The sequence below is a fragment of the Amblyomma mixtum genome, chromosome 1 (genome assembly GCF_055824585.1).
Source record: "Amblyomma mixtum isolate Tamu chromosome 1, ASM5582458v1, whole genome shotgun sequence".
Lineage (NCBI taxonomy): Eukaryota > Metazoa > Arthropoda > Arachnida > Ixodida > Ixodidae > Amblyomma > Amblyomma mixtum.
Genome location: NC_143012.1, coordinates 206,771,881 through 206,781,258, shown reverse-complemented (window position 1 = coordinate 206,781,258; position 9,378 = coordinate 206,771,881). Strand labels below are relative to the sequence as shown.

Below are 9,378 nucleotides of genomic sequence, written 5' to 3'. Positions count from 1 at the left end.
AAATTACAGCAAGGGACGCATCCACGAAATGGCGGCTAAATATCTAAAAGACTTTATCCCAGCCCACAATATTCTAATTATCTGGACCCCAGCCCACTCGGGTCTGGTTGGAAACGAGGCCGCCCACAGGCTCGCCCGCTCCTCTTTACCTCGGGGAGCCGTGGATACCTCATACGAATTCAGCACTAAAGAGGAAACCAATACCTTTAATAGCATCACAGACATTCAGAAAAAGAACAAAAGGATCTATCCTCCTCCGGATAGATCGCTTAGCTCGGCTGAGGCCTATGACTGGAGAAGACTCCAAGCTAGAAACTTCGCATCCCCGCTCTGGAGGAGCTGGACAGGAGGTGACACGAGGGAGGATGCGGAGGTGTGCGAGTTCTGCGGGCATACCGCTACACTCGAACACATACTATGGAGATGCCCCAGTGCCCCAGGATATGGCAGAATCAATAATGCAGAGGAATGGGAGACCATACTCAGAAGTGCCGACCTTAGCATACAACGATACGCTACCCGCCTGGCAGCAGAAGCTGCGCGACTATACCGTTGCTAGTCTTCCAGCTGCGACGCTGCCCCTCCCCGGACGCCTGCGTGCGGACCCGGAGGGCACGGGTCTTCTTCTGGCGGAAATAAAGTTTCTTCACTCACTCACTACTCGGTTTTATTTATTTACCTGGTCTGACTAGAAAGGTTACTTAGGCTAATTGGTTAAGTAAGCAATTAACTAAGCTCAGTCAAATTTACTGGAGCATCACTATACGATCCCTTTAATTGGTTGCATGGTTAGTAGCCAAAGTACAAATGGCCCCGTTTGAAATTCGCGCACTGCGACGTCACGACCGTTTCGACCAATTTAAAAGCGTGACATTTCTGTCGACAGCTCCTGCTTACAACGATGAGGCATTAAAGGCTTCCGCCTTAAAAGGCAGCTGTTGAGCATCGTCTCTATCAGAACGGGCCGACGGAAATTCGAAAAGAGCGATCTATGCAGGACTTCCTTCTTTCTCTTGCAGCATACCGCAACGTCTCCAATGTCTGACGACCTCACCTCACCCTAGCCTTCCATCCCTCCTGCGCAGCGCCTTGCGGTGATACAGTTACAGCGCTGCGTCGTCCTGCCTTCACTATTCCTATCCCACCATATGAAGTAATCGATACTCTCCCCCTCCGACATGCCTCTACCCCACCGCCTCACGGCGGCGCCCTGAATTGCGCCGCGGCCATCGGCGCTGAACCAGCCAACGCGTGTCTGGTTCCCGTAAGTCTCACTTATGCATAAAACGCTAGCAGCCGTAGGGAACTCAGTGAAATGTACGGCGTCAATATCCAGCGCGTGAGGGTGGTGGGGGCGTCGCAGTAACTGCATGTCAGAGACACTGGCGGCCAGCAGCGAAATAGAAAATGATAAATCCACATGTTCAGAGGGGTTGCGAAAATGTTGTTGTTTGTTTGGTTGTTTTTAATCACGAGGGCCCTGGGTTTGAGGTCGTGCACTATGGGATATACATTAGTTTACTGAAGACTAGGGCGGGTCGCCAGGAATGACCGCACGAACTTCGGCTTTAAGAACGCAAGAAAAAGCATTCAATAGCAGTATATAGGTAGAGGCTTTGTGCTCAACACGTAATTTTACAGCATACCTAGGCTTTAACAATACGTTCAGTCGAAAAGTAAGGTTATGTAGACTTGTTTCTCTGTGTGAGGATACTAAAAGATATAAACGAAGGCGAAAAGCAAGCACACCTTATATGGACACCAGCACATCGGTCCGTAGAGGGGAATGAAGACGCACACGCCGCAGTCCGAGCACTATAAATTACAGAGTGCCTATAAATTACAGAGTGCAACAGACAAATTCACTGAGGTCTTGTTTGCACGACTCCGCACATTCAACATGAGCAGATAGATATGCTTCAAACTTTCAGCGCTTCTGTTTAGGAACTTCTCGAATTGGTTCGCTGTCTTTTCCAGGGAACCTATTTAAAGTAATAGTGCTGTTTGATTTTTGATTTATTGGGGTTTAACGTCTCAAAGCGACTCAGGCTATGAGGGACGCTGTAGTGAAGGGCTCCGGAAATTTCGACCACCTGGGGTTATTTAACGTGCACTGACATCGCACAGCACACGGGCCTCTAGAATTTCGCCTTCATCGAAATTGAACCGCCGCGACTGAAATCGAACCCGCGTCTTTCGGGTCAGCAGCCGAGCACCATAACCACTGAGCCACCGCGCTGGCGAGGAGTGGTATGAGAACTCCCAGGGATCTATGAATGTAAAGTAGAAAATGACCTTCTGCACATGTGGGAGTCAACCCATTACGCTATCGCGTCGTACCCTTAAGGCGGAGCTTAACTGTTAATTGCAATCTTTTTTTTTTACGAACGCAAGTGTTAACTGCGCATTAAAAAAGCTACCTTAAGTTGAACCCTTCAATTTAAAACTGCAACGGCCAACAACAAAAAAAAAACTTCCACAATCGCTTTTAAAGTAGATATCCTTATTTACAGAGTATATTTCACCATCGAATCACTATGTTGCCATAAAGGCTGTGTTGTTGACCTCCGCAGTGGAAATGACAGCTGCGGAAAACATGCACTGGACTCCCCCCCCTTCAGCGTCTCCGGATGCTCGCTGCGGAAACGCCTGCTCGCAACAAAGAGCAGCATTGGGTTTGCATTCGCTCGCTCACACTCGGCAACTGCTCTGCGAGCGATACACCATGTTCGGGGCACACGAAAGAGACGGCTTTGACTTCTGGCTCGGCCTGTGGAAGCAGGGCCTCTCCACTTGGCAGGAAAGAGGCATCCTCAAGTAAGTTCACGAAGGCTTGGCCTCGGGGACTCCGGAACCTTTTTTCGAGTGGAGGGGGGCAGGACTTTGAGCTTGTTTAGTTATTTGTTCATTAATTCCATGTTTTATTTATGTATATTTAATTTCATTTAATTTATGTTTACATTTTTTATAGTTCAGTGCTCAAAAGTGCGTTTGTTAATGCACCCAAAACTTTCGATTGAAATGGACAGCTTTATAAAAATGAGCGCACGAGGAGTGATCGAGCACAAATCCATGTTTTCTTTTTTTTTTATTCGAGATGTTTCCCATTAGGCATAATGAAAAAGGGAAAGAAAGTTATAAGAAGGAGTGTAAAGTTCTCGATAAAGCGATTATCATGAGTCCACTTGCGATAGTCACCTGCAACGTACATCGCAGGCTTACCTTTCTTAGGAAGCGTCGTCTCACGGAAGCTGTGGCCGGGCAAGTCCACAGTGTTTTTCGTCACACTGGTCGGACGCAGCACCGCAATGGGGACACTTGTCAGTCACTTCGAAACGTTTGTCACGTCACCGATGACGCACAGAAGGAGTCAGAGCCGTTCCTGCCCGAATCCGGCGCACAGATACCTCCTCCTCCCGAGTGAGACTCCGGGGGAGAGGGTACGAACACGGAGGAATTAGAGCGCGTGTTCTCTGACGCGAAGCCTGTTTCTCGGAAACATGGGACAGGAACGGATCTGGGGGAAGAGAAGAAGGTGGAGGGATGGATGCAATGACACACCTTGACACATCAGACATCCATCCTTTCGCACTGATCCGAATGTAGTAAATATTCTCTGTAGTTTTTGCAGGTATCACTTGGGCGGATCGCTGCAGCGGATGCGTTCTTCGTTCACTTGACCGCTTGGTTTCAGATACCACAACTCTTAGAACGATGGACGCTGAGTGCTCACTTATTCGCTTTCATTCCATGCCAGTATATATAGGACGCTTCTATTATTTCTGTAATACTTCCTCGTTTTTCGATTGTACGAATATGCTTGTTCGTCCGCAACATGGATGGCATGAAAACTTTGCATTTTGCAAGACACTTTGAAACATACTCGACTAGATGATCGGAGTGAATTATTTTTTCATACGAAAGGCATATCTGCCCTCAGTGTGCGAAAAAAATACTGCGATGCCATTTCGAGATTTCCACTACATTTGATTAGGGACCGTTGGACAGTCCCTGCACTTCTACGATGGCTGACGCTCTCCCCGTTGTCGTTATCACTATCTATAAATTTAATGAAGACAATCGCCAGATATGGTCGCAGGCCTGTTAGAAAGAAATGACTCTGTCCAGGGCCTCCATAATATAACCGTTTTATTCCGATTCTCTTCAATATATTTGTCGCTCATAATCATGCGGATGAGATTAAGAATTTAGCGGAGCGGGGATACGGTAGCTGTCAAAGGACGTGTTAATTGGAGCGACTTGGGAGAGGCTTTTGGCCTGCAGTGGGCGTAGTCAGGCTGATGATGATGAGGAGGAGGAGGAGGAGGATGAATCATTCGTTGAAGCGACTCCACCTCCCTGCTGGCTCTGCAGCCTGGCATCACTTGAAGAAATTTCGTACAGAGAAAATAAATGCAGAGATAATGTAATCGCAAGAAAAGCGCTATGTTTCCCGCAACAGATATCTATACTTTAAGGACATTTGGGTCGTTAGAAAGAAAACCAATACAATTTTGTCTATTTAGGAAAAGAATACTGCAGTTACAGAGTTCTTGCTCTTTGCATAGCACTCTTGATACGGAAATGGACCCTTGCGGTATATCGGAATACTGTCTCACTAATATTTCTTCCTAACTGTCTAAATTTTTTACAGCGTTAGCTTTAATACACGCATTGCTCAAGGTCGCGTTCGTACGAAACACAGGGTCATTCAAGTATGATCAGTAGGTGGTACCATTGGTACACAGATTGCGGACCACCTAATTGGCGCAGAATTTTCGGAGTGGTATCAAACGATTCAGTGCGTTACGGAACACAAGATTACTAGTTGAATCAAAGTGTAACGTATCAGAGGAATTCGCACCGACGACCTTTGGTTCCACAAACCTGAATCCTTAAAACTTCAAACGCCCATTACGACTAAACTAATTGACGTAGGACATTCGAAGTGGTATCAAACGATTTGTCTTCTTGCGGTGCATACGTTGGTGTCAAGAAATAGATATCCGGATATAACGAAAAATTTGCACTGGCTATAGCGAGCATGGCTAATGACGCAATATCCGTTCGATATTGTTACGACGCAGTGGAAGTGGGAGACGAAGTGGACTCCCGCGTGAAAGGGACGAACGAAGAAGAAGAGGTTGATGGTGCTTCCTGTTCGCGCTGGTGCTCCCGGCTAGGAATTATTCACCTACGGGTTGTAAATAAATGTAAATAGTATTTCCCCGTAACATCTTTGGTGGAGGTGCGGGGTAATATGGGTCTTTGCGCTGCACCTTGACGATGTTGTTGTCTTCTCGCCCACATTTGCCTCGCACCTTGAGCGTCTCAGGAGTATCCTGACTGTATTTCGTACGGCTGGGCTACAGCTCAACTCGTCCAAATGCCGATTCGGCCACCGCCAACTCACCATTCTTGGACATCTCGTCGACGCCTCCGGTGTACGTCCTGATCCAGCTAAAATTGCAGCGGTGCAACACTTCCCTCGTCCACATTCCCAGAAAGACGTGCGCAGTTTTCTTGGGCTGTGTTCCTACTTCCGCCGTTTTATTCAAGATTTTGCTCTTATCGCTCGTCCCCTCACTGACCTCCTGAAGACCGACACAGACTTTACCTGGGGCACTGATCAACAACGTGCGTTTTCCACGCTTGTCCGCCTGCTGACATCATCCCCGATTCTGGCACATTTCGATCCCGCGGCCTCAACTGAACTCCGCACGGACGCCTGTGGCTACGGGATCGGAGCCGTGCTGGCTCAACGCTCCCGGGGCCCACACCGCGTGGTTGCGTATGCTAGCCGCCTGCTGTCACCTGCTGAGAGAAATTACTCCATCACCGAACGTGAGTGCCTCGCCCTGGTTTGGGCTGTAGCTAAATTCCGGCCATACTTGTTCGGGCGTGCTTTTTCTGTTGTCACGGATCACCATGCCCTTTGCTGGCTGTCCTCGCTGAAAGACCCTTCCGGGCGTCTTGGCCGCTGGGCGCTACGCCTTCAGGAGTATTCGTACACTGTCGTGTACAAGTCTGGACGTCTCCACCAAGACGCTGATTGCCTGTCTCGGTACCCTGTCGAGCCTCCTGCTCTCAGTGACACTGACGATATCCCTTCCCTTTTTGGCATTTCTGATCTACACAACATCGCCGAGGAGCAGCGCAAAGACCCATATTTGCAAACCATCATCGAGGGCCTCAGTTCTGGAAGCTCGAAGCGGTCCCTGCAGCTCTTCGTTACCGAAAATGACATCCTCTATCGCCGCAACTTCCGTCCTGACGGGCCCTCCCTCCTTCTAGTCATTCCCCAGCAGCTGCGGTCTTCTATAATTGCAGAACTCCCTGACCTGCCTGCCGCTGGCCACCTTGGTGTGGCACGAACTTACGACCGGATACGGCGCCGTTTCTTTTGGCCTGGATTATACCGTACAGTCCGGCATTACGTCACCACTTGCGACCTCTGTCAGCGCAGGAAGAAGCCTTCGGTACCACCTCCTGGTCTTCTGCATCCTATAGACGTGCCTGTGGAACCGTTCCACCGTGTAGGGCTCGACCTCCTTGGGCCATTCCCGACCTCGGACTCCGGAAATAGGTGGATCGCGGTAGCCACAGACTATGCGACTCGGTATGCGATCACCCGTGCATTGCCTACGAGCTGCGCGACCGATGTGGCAGACTTTCTTTTGCACAATCTCATTCTGCAACATGGTGCCCCTCGTCAGTTACTCACAGACCGCGGACGCTATTTCCTGTCCAGAGTTGTTGACGACATCCTGCGTTCATGTTCTACCAAGCATAAGATTGCCACAGCATACCACCCGCAGACCAACGGGCTAACCGAGCGTTTGAACCGAACATTGACAGACATGTTGTCTATGTACGTCTCCCCCGACCACAAAGACTGGGATCTCGCCTTGCCCTACGTCACGTTCGCTTACAACACCTCGCGGCATGACACAACTGGTTACTCTCCTTTTTATCTCTTGTACGGGAGACACGCCGTCCTGCCTTTGGATACACTCGTCCCATCTGCTGACCGTCCAGTCACCGCCTATGCCCGTGACGCCATTGCTCAAGCTGCAGACGCTCGCCAAATCGCCCGTACTCGGCTACAAGCGTCCCAGCAAGCACAGAAGTCTCTGTATGATCATCACCATCGCCATGTCACTTACGAGCCGGGGTCGCTCGTTCTTCTGTGGTCCCCTTCCCGCCGCGTCGGTCTTTCTGAGAAACTTTTGTCCCCCTACCATGGTCCTTATCGCGTTGTGCGTCAGGTCACCGACGTCACGTATGAAGTTGCACCTCATACACTTGCGTCCTCATCATGTCGACCATCCACCGATATTGTTCACGTTACGCGCCTCAAGCCCTATCACGCAGCTCATCTCTCATCGGCCTAGCACCGGGACGGCGCTTGTGCCGCCGGGGGTCATGTTACGACGCAGTGGAAGTGGAAGACGAAGTGGACTCCCGCGTGAAAGGGACGAACGAAGAAGAAGAGGTTGATGGTGCTTCCTGTTCGCGCTGGTGCTCCCGGCTAGGAATTATTCACCTACGGGTTGTAAATAAATGTAAATAGTATTTCCCCGTAACAATATTGCTAACGCTCGATACTCATATGCTGCCTCAGTGTTTTACTGTTTTTTAATCGTTGTGTTTTGTAATCTGTTCCTATGAAGCTGCTGGAGTGAAAAAAAAAAGTAGAAACCTCTCTTCCATTCATTCAACCACACTCACTGCTGTTCGCCCTTTTCGTGCAGACTTCTAAAGGACAACCAGGACGTAGTTCTCGCCGGAAAGCGAGACGCACAGGTGTTCCTCCCCCTGTGCGGAAAGGCGAACGAGCTGAAATGGTGAGTTTGGCTGCGCTTTCCACCTAAAGACAGCGGCGCAAGATAATAACCTCGTTTTTTTTTTTTTTTGCATCCGGTGCTCACAACACCGGTGCTGCAGAGCATTGGTTGAAGAAGATGTTAACTGTGCCGTTAACATTGCCCTTTGTTCGAACGTTACAAGTGCCGTCGACAGCTGTGATAATTCCTCGGCCGAGTGGCAGTATACTGAAAAACAAAAAAAAAAAAGTTTTGCAACGAATTAAAAAAGGCAGGCATTCTTGAGAAATATCTGGGCACCAAGAACTAGCTCCCGCACGCGCACCGAAAACTTTTTATCGAAGAAGAAGAAAAGATGATGGACACATTTCATGGGACAAGAATAGAACAGGCTGAATCGTCCAGTACGCAGCAAACAAAAAGCAGCCCTAACTACTGCTCCCACTGGCTGGCAAAAGCGCTAATTGTGGTGCATTGCGCTAAGGTATGACGACACTCTTGAAATGCAAACTTTGTTCAAGAATAGCGTTTTGCATCTTTATTCGTTTTATGACCAAAAATATTCTCCTTTTTACACAAATAATTATGACTCTATCTAGTTCTATTCTAAAGTTACTGGCTAATATGTTATCTGCACCATGCTAAATGAAAGAGAAAGAAAAAAAAACAAAGAAAAAGCGAGCTGCTGCTAGTAAAAAACAATTATGAAGGAAACTCTCAAGGAGGACCTTAATTCCGGGAGGTGTGGAAAATTTGAGTCCTCCTGGAATTTGCTATCTATATAGAAGCCTGTTTATATAAAACTTGTAATCTACAATATTGTTTTTATCAAAAAGAAAACTTGTTCTCTTTTTTCGGCTATGCCAACATGGATAAAGTTACACTCAGTAAGAATTTTCTATTGACTCTTCGGCCGCTCATTTATTACGTATCAAAGCATGCAATGAGCTAAGTTTATTGAAATCTAGTGACAATTTTTCATATTGTTTCCTGCTATCTGAATATCTATGCTCTCGGAAAGCCTATTTCAGTGTATGTTGTCAGTTTTTTTACTACAACTGCCTATCATCTCATTATATACTCATCGTTTTAGTTTATTGCACAGTGAGTAGGTAGACCTGCATACATTACAAAGCATCATGGTGTCCACTAGTTTCTTTGCGAGTTATTACTGTTGGCGTGAGAGACAAATTTAGCACTTTTCAGAGGAATAAGTTGTGATTAAAATATTACCAAATATTTTATCAAAGTTTTATACACCCTGATAATGTTGACAGTTCCAAACAGAAAAAAAATTTATTCCATGAAAAAAAGAACATTTTCCCTTCAAATTACACTCTCGTCTTTAAGAGGCCCTCCAAACTAAGATGCTTTGTGCCTTCTTGGTAGTTCCTCTGCATTTATCTCCGCACTGGCACTCTATCTTGTTGTGCTTTTTTTTCTTGCATCCACGAATGTATACCACTCAGTTATTATCATCTGGCCATCTACTGCAGTGTGTGCAAACTAATAGTTGATGTCAGTTATGTGCTTAGCTCGCTGCGTTATGCTC

At 47.6% G+C, this 9,378-nt stretch overlaps 1 protein-coding gene across 1 annotated transcript in view; it reads left to right on the top strand.

The window, feature by feature from the left end:
• The first annotated feature begins 2,725 nt into the window (after window positions 1-2,725).
• LOC149370657 (putative thiopurine S-methyltransferase) overlaps window positions 2,726-9,378 on the top strand; it is a 31,269-nt gene continuing 24,616 nt past the window's right edge. Inside the window, exons 1-2 of the mRNA XM_089578302.1 lie at window positions 2,726-2,817; window positions 7,755-7,847. Of these exons, the coding sequence (XP_089434428.1) occupies window positions 2,726-2,817; window positions 7,755-7,847 (185 nt within the window). The remainder of the gene's footprint in view (window positions 2,818-7,754; window positions 7,848-9,378) is intronic.